The 20,299-nt window shown below is 42.8% G+C and overlaps 2 protein-coding genes across 38 annotated transcripts in view; one reads left to right on the plus strand and one right to left on the minus strand.

Moving 5' to 3' along the window:
• Positions 1-19,352, plus strand: part of TPGS2 (tubulin polyglutamylase complex subunit 2) — a 48,905-nt gene extending 29,553 nt beyond the window's left edge. For 5 of the 9 annotated variants that reach the window (XM_015440048.4, XM_065534301.2, XM_005586847.5 and 2 more), the window contains 2 exons: positions 1,063-1,223; positions 2,606-5,806. In XM_015440048.4, the coding sequence (XP_015295534.1) occupies positions 1,063-1,223; positions 2,606-2,851 (407 nt within the window). In that variant the 3' untranslated portion in view covers positions 2,852-5,806. Of the gene's footprint in view, positions 1-1,062; positions 1,224-2,605; positions 5,807-12,274; positions 12,571-19,193 lie in introns of those variants that run through there. The other 4 variants (XM_074022575.1, XM_005586855.4, XM_065534302.2 and 1 more) reach the window with 3 other exon arrangements.
• FHOD3 (formin homology 2 domain containing 3) overlaps positions 19,325-20,299 on the minus strand; it is a 488,533-nt gene continuing 487,558 nt past the window's right edge. For all 29 annotated transcript variants that reach the window (XM_074022556.1, XM_074022555.1, XM_074022554.1 and 26 more), the window contains one exon: positions 19,325-19,934. In XM_074022556.1, coding sequence (XP_073878657.1) covers positions 19,852-19,934 — 83 coding nt within the window. In that variant the 3' untranslated portion in view covers positions 19,325-19,851. The remainder of the gene's footprint in view (positions 19,935-20,299) is intronic.

Consider the following 20,299-nt stretch of genomic DNA (forward strand, 5'->3'; position numbering starts at 1 on the left):
TAGGGGTGAGAGGATGCAGACACTAGGATTTACCTCTAGGGGAAGGAGAAATCATCCAGCTGGAGGAATTGTTGCAAAGTAGTCTTGGAGCTGCATCTTGAACTATGGGGTAGGAATTAGATACCAGGTGGGGAGGAGGATTTGGTGGAGTAAAAGAGACAAGGGAGCATCCAAGCAAAGGGACAAATGGGTAAAAGCCAAGACGTGGGAAAATACAACTGATTTGTGGGGAATGACAAAAGAATTCCAATTCAGTGGACCACATGGTTCACGTAGGGGATGAGGAGGAGATTAAGCCAGAAGGCCAATTGCTGTCTCTCAGGCACAGCTTTGAAAGCCAAGCAAAGGAGTTTGGACATAATGTGGAAGACAGTGGGGAGTCAATGAAAGTTGTTTTGTAAAATGGCAGGGATCATGACCACCAGCAGTTTTGACAAAGAAAGAGACTGGATGGATAACGGAGGGCACTTAGGGAGATGTTACAGCTATCTAGAGAGCAGAGGAAGTAGGATAGGCTTGAAGTAGTGAGAATGGAAAGTCAGAAACTGAGGCAGGACATCACACCACAGTATTGGCAAGACTCTAGGAGTGAACTGGGCTGGGCTCCTTCATGGTGGTTTTTTGTGGCGCTTTTTGTCTTTCATGGCATTGATAGAGACCTCTTCCAAAAAACCCCAAGCCATTCAATGTTTTTCTCTGTCAGGAAAGCTGAGACCACAGTATTCCACCCCCCTACCAGGGGAGGGGAGTGCTGATGACACACAGAAAAGGAGCAGCTGCCTAGATAGCCTGACTGGACTTCAGATGGTCAGAGACCAGCAGATAGATCAATCTACCAATCTAGCCAAAATTTGTAAGAGTAGCAAAGGAACTGGTAAAGTGGCCACTAGAGAAGGAGACTGGAGGGTTAGAAGTGGGGCAGAAGGGGAACTTTTACTTTACATTTTCCATTCTCTCTGTTGGGATTTATTTTTTTAGACCATGAATATAACCTTTTATAGTTAAAAAGAAAACACTGTTAAACTATTCCTTATCTTTTACTTCCTTTGTCTTCTAATTCAGCATTAGCAGAAGACACCGAGATCTGGTTCCTGGACAGAGCGTTATACTGGCATTTTCTCACAGACACCTTTACTGCCTATTACCGCCTGCTCATCACCCACCTGGGCCTGCCCCAGTGGCAGTATGCTTTCACCAGCTATGGCATTAGCCCACAGGCCAAGGTAAGGGAGGAACACCTGCCATCGCAAACTATGGTATATAATGAAATCTACTGAGGAAATGGTTACGTTGCAGGTTCCCAACTTCCTCATCTGATTCAGGAGATCTAGGGTGGGGCCCAGGAACCTGCATTTTCAATAAGCAAGACAGGTCATTCCAATGGACAGCTTCACGTTAGTGGTTCCCAAACTTGACTGATCCTCAGAATTAACTCGGGAGTTTTATTTTTAATTAAATTCTATTGGAGAGTTTATGTCCCATGGCTTGTTCTGGGTTGGCAGTACATGCACCTAGGAAGAGTGAAAAGTCAGACTCTCACTCCCCTGTTCTCCAAGTGTGCTTCCCTAGTGGCAGCTGCTATTACGAGTTTCCTGTATGCCCTTCCCAAGATACTCATTGCACATAAAGCATGCATGCACGCTTCTGTTGTTCATTTTTTCTAAATCTCAAATGAGGTACTGTCCACGTGATTCTGCATCTTGTTCTTTTCACATAACTCTCCATCTTGGGGCTTATTCCCTTTCAGTGCATTTAGAGCACTTGTCCTCTTCAGTGGCTACAGGGTAGTCCATTGTGTGGGTGTGCCTCATTTATATTACAGATCTGGTCACCATTTCAGACACACAGATACCAGGTATACAACCTGGTTTGAAAACACCAAGTGTGGCTGTAAAAACTTTTGACTAGAGTGAGCTCATCTGGACTCCTTCATGGTGGTTTCTTGCAGGTCTAAATTAGCAACAAATTAGGAACTGAGCTCCAGCTCACCTTACTATGTATGTATTCATCTAGTAGGCTTCATTTTCTTCAAACGTCACATAATTATAACATTTATCTGGTCAACATTGGGAGGCGGCTGTGATTTAAAAGGTAAATAAATGTGGATGCCCTTTGCCCTTGGCTGCCTGAGAAAACAGTAGGAAACAGAACACCAACAAGATATAACATCCCTCAGCAGAGGCCCACACTGGCCTCTGTCTCCTGCCTTTCCTGGGGAAATGATGCTGCCAGAATCCACCTGATGGGGAGCAGCTGGTTTGAGGACAGAACAATAGACGCTGTCCTCTAGTGCTTTTGGATCTAGCATCCCAGGCTCAGGACTCACTAAATCAGAAGAAAGTATGCTCAGATTCTTAGTTCTCACACTGCATTTATCTTAAAGGTCATGAGAACTCATAAAGCAATGTGTGTATCTTACCAGAGGTTGATGGGATCTGTTATCATCACTTCCACTTAAAGGAAGAGCAAATAGATTTTTAGGCAGTTTTTCATGAAAATGTACCTCTACCTCCTATTCCCAGCTCTCCTGCATCCCCCAAAAAGAGCATACAGAATGGCATTTCTCCTTTGAATTGTGACCTTCTCTTCCAATTCTGCCTTACAGCAATGGTTCAGCATGTATAAACCTATCACCTACAACACAAGCCTGCTCACAGAAGAGACCGACTCCTTTGTGAATAAGCTAGATCCCAGCAAAGTGTTTAAGAGCAAGAACAAGATCGTAATCCCAAAAAAGAAAGGGCCTGTGCAGCCTGCAGGTGGCCAGAAAGGGCCCTCAGGACCCTCCGGTCCCTCCACTTCCTCTACTTCTAAATCCTCCTCTGGCTCTGGAAACCCCATCCGGAAGTGAGCACCCCTCCCTCCAGCTCTCTACCAGCTCCAGAATGGTGGCTGCCATGCACAGATGGCCCTAGGGGTGACCTCCAGTTTTGCGTGTGAACCATAGGCCTTTTTCCAGCTGAATGACCAAAATTATAAGCCTTTTAGTCCCACTGACATTAGCCAGGCTCCTAGTGAGGCCTCCACAGCACATTGTGCTGTCCCCTGCCTCTGGAAGCAATGGGGAATTTGGGATCTTAAGTGCCCAAATAAGTCTAATGAGTGTTCTCCTCTTCTTCAGCACTCAACCCTCAATCCCTTAGCACTGATTAGAGAAGTCCCCCAAAGAAACCACTGGTTTTGACCCATGAAGCATTAGAACTGCGTCATTCATTCAGGAGCCACTAATCACATATGACTATTTAAATTTAAATTAAATTATATGAAAAATTCATTTCTTCAGTTGCATTAGCCACATTTCTAGAATTCATGTGGCTGGTAGATTCTGTATTAGCACAGAGATAGGGAACATTTCCATCACCACAGAAAGTTCTGTTGGACAGCACTGCATTAATATTTTCATACTGCTCTTCCTCAGATCTATTAATTTTTGTTGTTAAATAATGTTGATGTCTTCATTTGATTGGTCATAATGTTCCATGAAACCTCTCAAATACACAGTTGTATGTTCTCTGTATCCTTTACCACGAATATCTTGCTCTGCTCATTTCTTTTGTAGCTTCCTATAAAGTTTGTCTTCCTCATCAGTTTGCAGTGAAGTTTCTTGCTTCCAGTTTTGTGTTATGTTGTTTATACATGTTCCACAATTATCTTCCTTATTAACTTTTTTAAAAAGGTGTACTTGTGCTGTGCTCTATTCTTACCATTTAAAAACAAAAAATTCCCAAGCATTGCTTTGCGCAACTCTTCATAAAGAAAAAGTTTTAATGGTGCCTGTCACTGTTAACAGAAGCTTTCCACATGCTCTGCCTGACTCCACAGCTCTGAGTTGTCCGGCGTCACTTTGCCTGGTCCCTGGCCATCCTTAGGACAAGCAGTCTCCTGCTTAGAACAGGGTGGGCTTCCAAGAGTTCTTTTGGAAGCAAGTTGCCTGTAATTCAGAAATCACTTTCCCATTGACATATGGAGGTACTAGACCTGTAGCCTATATATGCTTAATATTTGACACAAGAGAAATCTGACATACCTACTACATTTAATGAAATTTTTACAAAGAAGGTTGCTCAGATTTTCAATTAGGAATGCCTATTTATTTCCTCCCTCTACAGTCCTGGCTGTGGGCAGAAGCAAGGCCTTCACCCTACTTCCCAACAGGGAAAGTGGGGAGTCACCCATCTAGCCCCAAGTTCTTGGGGTGGCTGCAGTTTTTGTACTGAAGTCCCAGAGGTTAGAGAATTAGGAGTTTTGAGGAATGAGGTGCAGGGACCTGTACCATCTGCACACTTCAGTCCCAGCTGGCTCACTCGCTCTTTCCTGACTTCTCTCTACCCCAGTGATTGGCCAGGCTTCCTTCCTTTGCACTGTCTATCTGGTAATCAACCCAGGGTTTCCCTCTTCCAAACCCACTGGGGAACTAAGAGCAGTCCGCAGGATTCTCCACATGCTCTTTTGCTCTGAAACATGTTTATTTTGATTGGTGACAATAATGATAGATATTCATGAGAAAGAGCCTTCGATATCTCCTCCACCTACCACTTTCCATAGCCCCTGAGGAAAACCAAGGTGAAAAGTTAGGCTTCAAGGATCAGGGCAAGCTCTAACTGGCTGCTTCCCCATTCTTGTAATAGTTCAAAGTCTTGAAATATTAGTGCTTGAAAGTCTTTGGGAGCATAAACTGAGCGTCGTATTAACAGCTTATTCATTTGCTTTAAAATAGCGAGACTTCTTACCTTTGCAATCCCAAAACTAACCACTTATAATTCAGTGTGGTCATTTTAAACGTACATGTGTGTGTGTATGTTTTAACCATAACATGATTGTCACATATTCTCTAGGAGACATTTTGGCCCTTTTAATTGTTTAGGTTATTATACTTCAAGGATTTATAAATGTGCAACAATTCATAGAGTGGCAGAAAAGGATATAGAGAGACCACGTTGTCGAGGACAATAGCTGGAGTTTAGTCTTCCAGAAGTATTTTTCTTGCCAGAGCTGATCAAAGGAAGAGCCACCAGCACCGGATAAGAGATTCTAGCATTTGGCTGCTTCTCCAAGACAAGCGAGGTTAGAAGGGAGTTGAGAAGTTATGTCATCTTCCACTGCAGCAGATACCCTTTTTTTTTTAGTACTTGAGGATCCCCTGAATCACAGAATTTCTAAATCAGTCCTGGATTCCACAAGTGAAGCAGCGGAGGAACCAGGAGGTCAGCGGTGCCCCTCAAATCCGTGGCAATCAAGAGGGAGTTCTCAAAAGGCTATCAAAGGAAGGGGGTTATGATAAGGAAAGGCTCAAGACCTGCCTCAGAAGGATTGAGCAGGGAAAAGCAGAACTGACTCCATGATATGCAGGATCCAGTACAAAATGAACATGTGGGGCTTTTGTGCATACAGCAGGAAAACATTGCCTTTACAGGTACTAAAATGTAATGTTTTTCCTTTCTTCCATAGTGTCTTTCTCAACTTGTTATGGCGGTGTTTTTTATTTGCTACTTAATGCTGTTCTAACTAAAAACTTAAATGTTAAATTCCTATCATGCATTTTACTATTCATCTTTATATTATGCAATTCCAGTTTTAAATGAAAATATGAGCATTTACTTAACTCATGCAGAATCACCAAAATTACACAATTTGCATTTTATAGCTTATGTTTACATACTGTATGCATATGTATTTCATTCTTACCACAACAGTAGAAACACTGTACAAAACTAACTCAACTGTTACTGTTTCACTTCTTGGTATTTTCAGCATAAGTGGTTGACTAACACAGGAATGTACATGAGTAAAAAAGGATATGATAGGGCTCCTTGGTCATTCGTGTTTCTTAGAATGCCATTGCCTTCTTTCTGTGTTTGAAGCCAGTCTGGTTCAGATGGGAAGTGCAGCCTTTTGGGGCTCTCAGCATCCCCCACTTACTCAGCTGTAGATATAAGATGCTTACTTTGTACACACTTTGAATCTCTTCGAGCTCTGACACATCATGGGTCCAGTGGAGTTCTCTGCTCACAGGGGATCACAAAGGCTACATGTGAATGGGGCAGTAAGGAACACTGGATATATGTTGCACATGTCTCCTCCGCTCATGCATATATTCTGTTGTCCCATCAGACTTCACTTACAGAACACAGGTTCAAAGATAAAATAGGGCTAGAAGAGCACTAAACTAAGTGTGAGGCCCTTCTGACCTGTGTGACTGCACAGGTCACCCACCCATGAAGCTGGCCCTGGTAAAGGAGGAAGGGAGCACTTCTGGCAAAAGACCCAACAACAGAAGGTTGAGTGGGTTAAATTGGGAAAAAAATACCCAAGAAATTTATGTTTTCAAACTAAAGCTATTAAAATGGAAATGGGCTGTATTATAAATCAACTGCCCAGGAAAAAGACAGTATGCTGCAGTCACAAAATGAGAATAAATGGCAGAATGCCTCATGATGCATTGATGTAGTTAAGATTGTACATAAAGTGCTACATCATCATGCTGCTGGCAGGGAAGTAACCAAGCCAAAGATAGGAATGAAAAGGGGCAGCCTGCACCTGATAATCCACAGAATCTAGCCCTTAAAGCTGACATGCACCAGTGCCACTAGAATCATGTGTAGAAAGTAAGATACCCAGATTCCCCTCCAGACCTACTAAATCAAAATGGCCAGGAAACAGTCCAGCCATCAAGATTTTTAATCAACTGAAGTGGTGACAGTGATGCTCACCAAGTCTGAAATTTGTTACTTAATGGGTCTGGGTAGTTTTGCTTTTACTGCATGAAGAATAATTCAAAATCTGTCTTTATTCCAGTAAAGCATGTATAATGACTAGAATAGAAGGACCAAGGGACCTTTATAGTTTCTGCATAAATGCACGTATTTTTCTAAACCTTTTATTATGGAGAGTTTTTAATGTTTACAAAGATAGAAGAGCATAATGAATCCCCCTGTATCCATCATCCAGTTTCATCAATTATCAACTCATGACCAGGCATGCCATAGGCAGACCCATATTTACTCCTTCAGTTTTATTTAAATAATTCTGTTCAATTTATCTATTGGTTTTTATACAACACCGCTTTATGTTTTAGCAATTGCTCCATAAGTTTTTTCTCTCCAGTAGCCACTCCCAGAGTCCCTGGTAGCTATATTTGTCCAGTAAAGTCTGGCTCCTTCATTACAGTTGATTGGACACCAGGTGGGTTTCCAATCCAAGTTGACTGTGCTCTTACCCTTGGGATCTTGAGATGAATTTGCCTATTTCTTTTCTTTCTTTTCTTTTTTTTTTTCTGGAAACAGGGTCTCACTCTGTTGCCCAGGCTGGAGTGCAGTGGTGCAATCATGGCTCACTGCAACCTTGACTTCCTGGGCTCAAGCAATCCTCCTACCTCAGTTTCTCAAGTACCTGGGACCAGAGGCATACACCACCTGATTAATTTTTTATTATCATTTGTAGAGATGCAGTCTCCCTATGTTGCCCAGACTCATCTCAAATTCCTGGGCTCAAGCAATCCTCCCACCTCAACTTCCCAAAATGCTGGGATTAGAGGCATGAGCCACCACACCAAGCCAGATTTCCTTGACTTAAGCAACCAGACTGGATTCTGTTTTTCCAGCCATGCATTATCTTGTTAATACATATGACCTCCATTATGGAGTTAACTGTGACCATTAAAAGAGCTAATATATAGTTGAGAATTCAGAAAGGTTAGCTCCTCTTTTGCCCCTTCTTTTATAATGTTATCCCAACCTTTGTTTCCAGCCATTGACTTTCTATATTACCTATCTGGCCCTGCTCTCCTGAACCACTCACTCTCTCCAAAACTCCAGCTTGGTCTCTTTCTGTGCCTTTACACCTAGAGTTTCCTCCCAAGGTCCAGCTGCAGTCCACCTCCACCTCAGAGGCCTCTGGGAATCCCTAGCCCACAAGGAGAACCCTCCTTGAGGTGAAGTGCTTCATGCCAGTACCACTCAATTAACTTTTGGTCACCTTGCCTATGTCCTCTGTGTCTTCAGTGTTGAGATGGTATATTAATCCATTCTCACATTGCTATAAAGAACTGCCTAAAGCTGGGTAATTTATAAAGAAGAGATGTTTAATTGACTTGAAGTTCTGCAGGCTGTACAAAAAGCACAGCTGGGGAGGCCTCAGGAAACTTAAAATCATGGCAGAAGGCGAAGAGGAAGCAGGCACGTCTTACATGGCTGGAGGAGGAGGAAGAGAGTGAACAGGGAGGTGCCACACACTATTAAGCACCCAGATCTCATGAGAACTCACTATCATAAGAATGACAAGGCGGAAATCACCGCCATGATTCAATCACCTCCCACCAGGCCCCTCCTCCAACACTGGGGATTACAATTTGACATGAGATTTGGGCAGGGACACAAATCCAGACCATATCAGATAGGGACTTTATGTTACTCTAGAAAATCCATTGCTACTTAGTATGGAACCCCGTGAACCATTAATAAACCTAAAATCAGTTAATACATAATCTTGTGCTAAATCAAGAACTGCTTCATACTTCAGGATAGACCAGTAGGAACAGACAACAAGCTAAATTCAGAAAAAAAAAAGTAAAAATGCTGTTAATTTAAATGTTTATGCAAATTATAAAAAGACAGTCACTACTTTAAAGGCAGGATACCTTAGTTCAGCCCACAGACCATCCCTGTCATAAAACTGTGCCATAATAAAAGATGTTAGCAATGTTCCAATGTCTTGGCATCCAAACATTGTCTCCCAGACTGCCTCTTGCCACTCATTAGCTGTGGCTCAAAACTCTTATCTGACAGTGTACCTTTGTGGTTCTGAAAATGGGATCTTTGTAATCTCACATCCTTATGTTCCCTATAGCTCTTAGCACCCAGGCCTTGTCCAATACCATCCTTGATAAATGTAGTGAGCATTATGAAAGAAACCATCCATCTTGATGATTTCAGTATCCAACCAACTACATAGTCTCACATGGATAAAATATTTTGTGAACAGAATTCCCAGGTGACAAGGGTGAAATGCAGTAGTGAAGACCAGCCACAGTGTGACATGGTGAAAACACATACCACCACCACAATAACTGAAATGCTGCTTTTTAAAGCATTATTGTAAGGTGGATTTAGCTGTTAAAGATGTGTGTTCTGCCATGGCATGTATTATAATCACAGGGTTATACTCACAGGTCTGATGTGGACTCTGCTGAGGAGAGATTGCATCTTGTAGGTGGGATATGTCAAGAGAGGAGTGTATATTTGATAGTATTGACTTCACATAGAATTCTCCTTTGTGGATAAGAATTCCCAAGACTCAGAACACAATGTAGGCAGAGGGTGGACATAGTGTATTAGTCCATTTTCACACTGCTGATAAAGACATACCCAAGACTGGGTAATTTTTTAAGAAAAAGGTTTAATGGACTCACAGTTCCACGTGGCTGGGGAGGCCTCACAATCATGGTAGAAGGCAAAAGGCACTCTTACATGGTGGCAGGCAAAGAGAGAATGAGAGCCAAGTGAGAGGGGAAACCCCTTATAAAATCATCAGATCTTGTGAGACTTATTCACTACCATAAGAACAGTATGGCGGAAACCACCCCCATGATTCAATTATCTCCCACTGGGTCCCTCCCACAACATACGGGAATTATGGGAGCTACAATTCAATATGAGATTTGGGTAGGGACACAGCCAACCATATCACATAGTTTCTTAGACATTGTTTCATGTGCTTGATGGATGAAACTGCAGTCCAAAGCAATTTTATACAAAACTAAATTTAACATAAAAACTTCCTGTGTATAAAAGGAATAAATAGCAATAAAGTACATATAAAGGTATGTATTCTCTCAGACCTGTGCTAATACATAGCCATAAACTAAAATAAAAATTTAAAATTCGTTCTTCAATCTCCAGCCACATTTCAAGTATTCAGTAATCACATATGTCTAGTGGCTACCATATTAGATAGTTATATATAGAACATTTCCATCATCACAGAACGTTACACTGGGCAGCCCTAGTTAGAGCAAGCATGGCTTGTTTTATATTATAATTTTCAGAATAACCCTGAAAATTCAGAAAAGCCATTTTATACTATGCTATAGTCAACAAAGAATAAGGATATTTACCTAATCTTAAGACTTTTTTTTTTTTTTTTTTACCTAAAACACAACATCCTCTTCTACTTCACATATTACTTTTGCAGCCCGTGGCTCATAGGAAAAGCCAAGGATGAATTAGCCTGCTGCTACCCATTTTAGCTGCACAGTGGGCTGTGCAAGTTCTGAGCTTTCCCTATGTGATAGTCAAAGACCCCAAGGCAGCCCCAGCCTCTCTAGGTCTCTGCACAGTCTCCAGTATGGAAAGCTGTGGGAAAGTAAGGAGCAGGTTCCAGGTCTTCAGGATTTTCTTCATCTTAAAGCAGCTCATTTCCTTTGCCCTCCTAGGGAGCAGAGGGGGCTAGGTTTGGGATCATCCTCCTAGCCTCAGAAATAGTTGTTCAGGAAATAATATTTCTCACAGAAAGGATAAATGCTTGAGGGGATGGATACCCCATCTTCCATGATTTGATTATTACACATTGCATGCCTGTTATCAAAATATCTCATATATACACCTACTATGTACCCACAAAAATTTAAAATTTAAAATTAAAAAAAAAAAAAAACATGTTTTGAGGTAACTGGTACTCCCCTGAAGACCAGCTAGGTTAATTTTTCTTCCCCAGCATAAAGACTAGAAAAGAATATGTCCCTAGGGCAGGGACACAAACAGCCTGAGCACAGTTGAGTGTAAAGGAGAAACCCCATCCCTCAAGCAAAAGCTTTAAGTGTGGAACACACTAAGGACAAGATTAAACCTCTGGAAAAACAGCTCACCTTTACCAAGGTCCCAGCGCCCAGCTTTATACTTTTCAACTTTATTTTGAAAACAAGGCCATCTCATGGGATAGAGACGGCGACATGGGTGGTACTTGAGGGTTAAGTGCCTGGTGGTTCCAGGCCACATCTGCTACCACAGGTGGTTCTAGATCCTGGCTACACAGGTTCTGGGACGTGGTGCTGGGGCTCTACAATGTATGTTTATTGAGCAACTCAGTGTTCATCAGAAAAACTCTAATTTTCCTTTGAAAATTAGATTCTAAAATAGATGGCTGTGGCCTTAATAACTATCTTCACAAATCAGGTTTTTAGGCCATTAAAAAATGGTAATCCATCTTCAATATATCAGAAACAGAATTCAAGCACAAGACAAATTCAAAAATCTGTCTTACATTTGTTCACAATCACAAGTCCATATAGTTTAATTTAACCCAACAGTTAGTGAACTTCTATATGTGTATACACATGCACACACACACACACATAGATTGATCAATAGACAGATAGATAAGTTGAGAAAGTTCTAAACTACCACAACCCTTAGAATTTCAGGCAATTTTTTCTTCCAAAGACATGTGATTTTTTCATACCACCTGCTGATAGAGGGACAGCTAGCTGGATTAGAGCTCATTTCCTTCTATTGAGGCCGCATTTCTGAGGATGTGTTGCATCTCTGTGAATGAGCTCCTTTATTCTCACGACATTCCTATCCTAATCGCATGCCTAATCATCTAAGCCAAGAAGCCTCTGAAGTTGACTGAATTGCTCTATTCTGTAGCCAGTTTACCACCTGCTGCTGTGTGCTGAGTTCCAGTAAAATCACCTTGTCTAAATAAGTGTATCATCAAGGATCCCTCTTTTCAGGGACTGGATAAAATGGCTACAAGAACTGTCCCAGGCAGCCAGCTCTTCCTGTATAACTACCACATTTTTATTCAGTTCTTATTTGAAAATTGGAATTTAAAAAACTATAATTATTCCCTTGAGTACATGACAAGTGTTTTTTTGGAAAGGCAACTTTATCTATTTCCTAGCCCATTGCCCTGCCCAAAAGCATCTGGCTTTTCCCCAATGGGATCGCCCTCCCCAAAGAGCAGTGAGGGCTTACAAGCATTTTTAGGCAGGTACTATTAGGGGTGGAGTCTCTCTCTGAAGGGAAAAAAAAATTTCTGGTTAGTTTTCTTAAAGACAAAAAGCCAAATCGTCTGCTTAGCTGGGCCAACTGAATAGTCCACGTACTGCAGTGACCTCTCATCGTTCAGGAAAACTGCTGCTGACACAGAGGAACACAAGGCCCCCTATCACCTTGTGGCTGATTTAATGTGCTACCTGTAACACGCTATGCATGACTCTGGAATATCTTTAAACTCTGAACCAAGACCCACGTATTCCTATTTCCACCTACACCAGATAACTTACAATATCAAAATGAATAGAAGAAAATGTGTTCACTGGAAACTGGCTGTTGAGTCCCTCCAATGGGAACTGAGGAGCTGTGTCTCTGCAGGCATGGGGACTGGCCACAAGCAAAGAGGCAGTGGCACGAAGCCCTGGAGCTGCAGTGTGTGCAGCAGGCACCAATCCAACGGCATGGGAACAGCAGTGTTGCAATCATTCCTCAGTTATGGCAAGAATGTGCTATTTTTCACTGTTAGGTGTTGCTTCTGAGAACTACAAATAAAACTCCAAAAAAGCGAACAGACTCTCTGTTGGCCAAGGGGACTCTAGAGAGCCTTACAAACTGAGTTCCTGACCATAACAGGATGGGAGGTCAGACACACCTCATCTTACCCCCTCACTTTTGTGGTTTTAGACACAACAACTGATCAGCATTGATTTTAAAATAGACATCATAAGACTGATGGAACAACTCTGAAAATAAGATACCAAATAATAAACAGGGCCTAAGGCCATGTCAGCCAAGGGGTAAGTCATGCACCCTCCCTACACTTAAAGAATAAAACAATTGGCCAGGCGCGGTGGCTCAGGCCTGTAATCCCAGCACTTCGGGAGGCCGAGGCGGGTGGATCACAAGGTCAGGAGATAAGACCATCCTGGCTAAGATGGTGAAACCCCGTCTCTACTAAAAACACAAACAAATTAGCCTGGCATGGTGGTGGGCACCTGTAGTCCCAGCTAGCTACTCAGGAGGCTGAGGCAGGAGAATGGCTTGAACCTGGGAGGCAGAGGTTATAGTGAGCCGAGATTGCGCCACTGCACTCTAGCCTGGGTGACAGAGCACCACCAGATGCTAACTGGCCCCTTATTCTATCAGCCATAACTATGCTTTGATTGGACAAGACATTTATTTCTGTAACTTTCTCTTGGTAAAAGACCACCAACCATGGACTGGTCCTGGCCAGTTTCACAGAGGCTGCACACTTGAGTGCCTTTGTGTCTCTGCTTCAGCTTTTGATGTATAGGGCTTAATTGTAATACATTTAAAAGTCTCCACCCCTAAGTGAACATGGGCCATATGTAACACATGTTTATTGAGTACATATGCATTAGGACCACCTTCGTGAATATTCATAGCTTCTCCTGTAACCGTTGAGTATGTATACTTGGCCAACCCATTCAGCATAATTCCCTGTTCTACCCTCCTCAAAGTGCCTGTCTTTTGGTTGACCCTTTATAAGAAATAGTTTCCTCTCCAGAGTTACAGATCCTATGATTCTTTTTGTTGACACTTCTAATTATCCAGCCTATCTAATTTTCCTATACATATAATGCTGCAGTTTTAAATGTCAAAACATTCTGGAATCATTGTCACTAATCCAGTAATTAGGAACAGTCTCTATTGTCAACAACTGAACTGTGTTTGAACTACAAATCCCCCAAAATCCTAAATCTTAACTTCCTCAAGTGGATCCTCTTAAACAAAAATTATTCTTAAAGACATTAAGTAGTGCTTATTAGGAGAATAAAATGGGCTTGGTCCTCCCTCGGGCAAGTCTCAGCAATCCAAATAACCTCTCACCATATCCATTCACCAATCAGAGTGGGAATGACTCTATCATCAAAGCACAAAAAAATATTTTCTACTTCTGAACCTTTCCCACTGGTGCTGAACGTACATAGATGGAGCAATGGCTGGATGTGGGATGGATTACCAATTAAGTATAATTGATGTGAAATTTGTACATGATTGCCAACCTTGAACAAAATTTTCAGTGTTCAGGAAATTTTTTTTTTTTTGAGACAGAGTTTCGCTCTTGTTACCCAGATTGGAGTGCAATGGCGCGATCTCAGCTCACTGCAACCTCCGCCTCCCCGGTTCAAGCGATTCTCCTGTCTCAGCCTCCTGAGTAGCTGGGATTACAGGCACATGCCACCATGCCCAGCTAATTTTTGTATTTTTAGTAGAGATGGGGTTTCGTCATATTGTTCAGGCTGATCTCGAACTCCTGACCTCAGGTGATCCGCCCACCTTGGCCTCCCAAAGTGCTGGGATTACAGGCACCGCGCCTGGCCAGGAAAATTTTAAGGTACAGTGCTTCCACCCTGTACATGACTAGGCCTCGAGGACTTTTCAGCTTGGTCAAAGTAGGACTGGCTGGCTCCCCACCCACCAGGCCCACCCCAGTTCAGACTGGGCTGCATATTTTGTGCCCCAAAGCATAGCTGACTATTGATATTCAACTAGCAGCTGTCTTAAGATTTCTAAAAGAACAAGAAAATAACCAGGTACTAGTGAAACAAGCCAGGATATATCACTTCTTATCGTCTGTCCTTGGAGAGTTATTCAGTATGTCTCATCCTCAGTTTCTTTATATGAAAAATGAAAATGCAGAGCGGCTATAAGGATTCTATTAAATAATACATTATGAAGTGCTCACACAGAGATGCCTTCAATAAATAACATTTTAGCTATTTTTAGAAATCACTCAGAAAGTCCATTTTCCCTCCACAAATTGTCTAGCAAACACAACTGATTTTTCTACCACATAGAACACCTTTTTTGACAAACTGAATGGTTCATTTTAATATCATATACCTTCACTGCGTTTGCAAAGGCATTTCATCCCCTATCTTAGGCAATTTGGTGTTATTTATACTTCTCTCTCTGATAAAATGATTTCTGATTTTAAAAATCTAGATATGGCTACAGAGTGGTAGATGAATTAAAATTTTAATTTCAGTAGATGACTCCTTCCCAGGCCCCAGGAAAGGGCCCTAAGGGGAAGGACCATGACTCTCCTTTTTCCCAGATGAATCCCAAGTGCCTGGCGCACAGTTACCTCCGTAACGGGCGTGCAGTGCACATTTGTGGTGGTTGTACTGTTTCTTAGAGGATACTGTGAGGAATCACCACAAACTTAGTGGTTTAGAACAACAGAAATTTATTTTATCATATTTCTGGAGGCTAGCGGTTCAATATTAGTTTTATTGAGCCAAAATCAAGGTGTCGAGCGGGCTGTGCTGTTCCTGGAGGCTCCAGGGCAGCACCTGTTCCTTGCCTTTTACAGCTGTTCCTTGCTTTTTACTGCTCTTAGTGGCTGCCAGCATTGCATGGTTTGTGGCCAGGTCACTCCAATCTCCACATCTGTCTTCACGTTGCCTTTAATGTGTATCAAATCTCACTCTGCCTTTCTCTTATAAGGATACTCATCACTGAGTTTAGGGAATACCCGGATGATCCAAGATAATCCCCATATATCAGGATCCTTAATCACATTTGCAAAGACTTTCCTCAGAAGGTAACATTTCTAGGTTCCAGGGATTAGGACCTGCTACTGTTAGATGGCCGTCATTCAACCTGTTACAGTGGTATTTGGTGATACACCATCTTACGTGTATCCATGAACACAGAAATAGTGGATTTGGGAGCCATGGACAATGTAGAGGCCACTCACAGACCAGGAGCCTAGAAACCAAGTCTCCTACTCCTGGCCCCTGTTCTTCCCCACTGCACTGTGTTAACAATGGACTTGGAAGAAAACGAAACTGGGTCATCAGCCCTCCAAGGCCCTGTGCACCCTCCCACTCCATCCCCAGATCCTTAAGTTATTTTTTAAACAGAAAGAAAAAAACCTTAATATTCCAAAGAAACCCAAATCCAAACACCTTTGAAAAGTATTTACCTTTTTTTTTCTGGCAGTTTTGTGATTTCAATACATACTAGGACATAGGTGCTAAGACACAGGGGCAAGAACATCTATGGTCATTACCAGGCAGATGAGGAATAGCATCTTACAAGTATAAGGTACTATTCACTTTCATGCTTCTTGAAGGTCTTTTAGAAAAATGTAACATCCTGAATTAAGAATTGCTCATAGAGGCCGTCAGAATGAGTGGCATCAAGAGAGGGGAAACAAGCAATAAGAAACACCCCTTAGTTTCACTAAAAACTAATGAACCACTAAGTTTAGCAACACAAATTGATTTTTCTTATAGGCTCTTCTACGTCTTTTTGATGGATCTAGTCCCCCAGTGGGATTTGAATAATCCAAGAGGAAGAGCAGGAATCTGGAGCAGAAGGTTCTAGAGCTCCCAGGACTCGCTGGCACACCCTGACTGCTCCTTGATATTTGTGGACAGGGCTCTGGGTTCACCTCTGTCTCAGCATGTCTGTCCTGCCACTGAGCGGGCAGGTATTTCTGTAGGTGAAGAAAAAAGAGAGAGGTGGCAAGAGCTGGCCTTCCAATGTTCCTCCCATGTTACTGGGGATTTTTCCAACGTTCATTTCATTTCCAAATGTTTAGTGAGGGACTCAGTTGCCACTGCCTCCTGGCTTTCAGGGCAGGCAAGGAAGCAGCAGAGATCTCTGGGCACACAGTGTGAGGGCAGCTTTGCTCAAACATGTCCTAGCTGATCAGTTACCTGATAGTGAATAAAAACCAGCTCTGTCTTGGGGAATTATTATTGGGTTTGCAAAGTTCTCAAAAACATCATCTTCAGTCTCTAACTCCCACTCCATCTCCCCCCAACAAAAAAGAGAGAGAAAAATACCCAGTGATTTCCATACTATCTTCTCATTAGAATCGAGGGGAAGGAGATGAGAAGATCTTTTAAATGTTCCAAAGTCCAGGCCACCCTTCACACCAATTAAACCACAATCTCTGGTGGAGGGACAGAAATATCAGTAGTGCTCAAAGCACCCAGGTCAGTCCGATGTATAGACTGGGCTGGGAACCACCACCCTATCTTATTCCCATACTACAGTGGCACTATTCAAGCTGCTGGACCCAATAAAAGAGACCCTATTTACTTAGCTGTAAGCAAGAAATTAGTTGACCTTGCTTGCTGCTTCTGAGAACTTTTTGATCCCTAAAACAAAATTAAATTAGGTTTATTCAATCACTTCCTTCTAAATGTGACCTTCCGTTCTAAAGCAACAATTCAACAGAATACCAAGGACTCTCAGGAGGACATTGACATATTTGTTCACTAAACAGTGTGACAAAAATGCAGCTTTTTTGTCTGTGCATCATTATCTCATGTCATACAAATATTCCAAATCTGCATTCAGTGCCAAGCAATAGGCGAACACTCTCACAAACTATTAAACCATAAGCGGAATATTGGACCTGTTATTTAGAAGCATATGGAAAATGACTATTACTACCCTATGTATTCTTTTCAGTAAGGTGATTAAACTCAACAGTCTATAATGTACAGCCCCAACTCTTGCAAGTTCTAGCCTCTCCTGGGGTGTTCACATCCATCATCTACTATTTGACAAATGTCTGCTTCAACAAGCTCCCTGTCTCCGTAAGAGGGGTTAGAGCGGAGAGGGGAACACAGGCACAGAGGCCTATGGGGGAAAATATATTATCTTTGACTTTTTAAGCAATGCTACTGCACATTGCCTATAAATCACATATCCCCAGATTCAGGAATGCAGACTCACAGAGGCTTTTTTTTTTTTTTTTTTTGAGGCAGAGTCTCACTATGTCACCAGCTGGAGTGCAGTGGTGTGATTCTACAACCTCTGACTCCCTGGTTCAAACAATTCTCCTGCTTCAGCCTCCTGAGTGGCTGGGATTATAGGGCTGCGCCACCACACTCGGCTAATTTTTGTACTTTTAGTAGAGACGGGGTTTCACCATGTTGCCCAGGATGGTCTCGATCTCCTGACCTCGTGATCCACCTGCCTTGGCCTCCCAAAGTGCTGGGATTACAGGCGTGAGCCACTGCACTGGGCCTACAGAGGTTTTAAAAGTGGGACAAAGATGGAATTAGTGACCTGATGATTTTTCAGCCCCTCAAAATCCCTGCTGCAATGGTTTACCTTTCCCTGTTTTCAGAGACAGAGGTTCCTCAGAGGGGACCATGTGACCCCAGGCCAAGGGGCTTGTGGAGGGTATGACCACCACCTGGGCCTCAGCCCCCTCAGTATTGCTCTACAGTTGCTTAGAGCCTCTCCTGGTGCCTTCCCCTCTGATCTGAGCTGTTGATGACCTGCACTTGAGAAGCATGCATAGTCATGTGCCACAGAGCAGTGATTTGGTTCACTATAGACCATATATATGCGAGTGGTCCCGTAAGATTATAATGGAGATGAAAATTTCCTATCACCAGTGACATTGTAGCCGTCATAATGTCATAGTGCACTGCAGTACTCACGTGTTTGTGGTGATGCTGGCGTAAACAAACCTATTATGCTGCCAGATGTATAAAAGCGTACAGTAATGTCCCAGGCCTTCACATTCACTCACCACTCACCTGCCCAGAGCAGCTTCCAGTTCTGCAAGCTCCATTCATAGTAAGTTCCCTATAGAGGTGCACCTTTTATCTTTGATACTGTATTTTTACTGTACCTTTTCTATGTTTAGGTATATTTACAAACACAAATACCACTATTACAACTGCCTACAGTATTCAGTCAGTCACATGCTGTATGGATTTGTGACTTAGGAGCAACAGACTGTATCATATAGCCTAGGTACATAATAGGCTGTACCATCTAGGTTTGTGTAATGGTCTATAATATTTGCACAATGATGAAATTGCCTAACAACACATTTCTCAGAACATATCCCCATCGTTAAGTGAGGCATGACTATACTAAGTATGCGATTCTGCGGCTCTCTGTACACAAAGCTTTACATTTCCATTTTGTTTTGGTGATTTAGTAAATTTTTTGAGAAAATGAATTTTGACATAAGAGGCCAGTGAGTGAGTTGTGGAATAGTTCAGATTTGTAAACTGCTACTCTCATTTTTGCTTCCACATCATGATGGGGCAAAAAAAACCACACAGGTAAGGTGAGAGACGTTAGGTTAACGACAGCTAACATGTCCCATAACAAGGACTTAGGCCCAATTATCAAAGGAGTTCCAAAGAGCACACTGTTGAAGCTACTCACTCTATTAACAAAATATAGCCCACAGGATCTGAAGGCCGTTCCAAGCGAGGGTGCTTCTGATGACACTGAGAAGACTGTTGCCATTCTGAAGAGGCGAGCCTGCGGAACTGTTTAAGGTCCTGTTCCCAGGAGAATAAAATTTCTCATTATGGCATTAAACTCTATTTATTTAGTATTTGAAACATGGTGTACATTTATGTATTTGTATAAACATTTGGTACATCTAAAATCCACAACTGGTAAACAATCTGTGCTTTCTTTTGTGTACAAGTTTGGGGTTTACATCTCGATATTTTGGTGTTGTGGAGACTCAGTCTGTGAAGCTAATCAGATTGCCTCATATTATCGTAATAACTGTGACAGAAGTGATTTGCTCCTTAAAGGGGCTGTTCCTTGCCCAGAAAAGGTGTCACACTTTGGAACTAATAAAACCGGGTGTCATGGAATCAAGAAAAACACAGCTGACACGATGGAGAAGGTATGTGCAGGGGACTCCTGGAGATCCAAGTCAATGCGTAGCAGGCAACACAAGCCATGGGGTGACACTGGGAATTGAGCTCTCCCTTTTCAAACTGTTGGATGTTAATGTCAAGTCTCCCCAACCCCACCTGGAGAGGTTTCATCCAGCAAGAGCTTGCCTTCTGCTCAGCACACTCCTGGGAGTACCCCATGAGTGTCACAGCTGCAACTCTGAGGTGCCAACCAAGCCCAGGGCTCTGGCTTCTTCCGGGGTCAGGCCGCTCTTCAGCGTTCTTCGCACTGCAGTGGTGGCGCAGGCCGCAGCCAAAGGGATGAGAAGAAAAGGAAGTATGAGCAGCAAGGCACGGGGCAGTCAGGACCCCAGTCCCCCCTTCTCCCCAGGGACTTCCAGAGAAGCCAGAGGGTTCACACTGCACCTTCCTGCTCTTGCTGAAGTGCCCTGCAGTCTGTCTGCCAGGGCAAACGTTTGGGGCTACCCAGGCTGGCCTAACAATGCCACAGGTGCTGATCTGGAGGGCCGCGAGGAGTGGTGGGGGCACTTATAAAGAGGAAAGAGAGGAGGGGCTCAGCCTCACGAGGCTTCTGAGAAGGGGGTACAAACTGCACAAGTGCAGAGGGCAGGAGAGACCTCAGCATCTGCCCCG

The sequence above is a fragment of the Macaca fascicularis genome, chromosome 18 (assembly GCF_037993035.2).
Source record: "Macaca fascicularis isolate 582-1 chromosome 18, T2T-MFA8v1.1".
Classification (NCBI taxonomy): domain Eukaryota; kingdom Metazoa; phylum Chordata; class Mammalia; order Primates; family Cercopithecidae; genus Macaca; species Macaca fascicularis.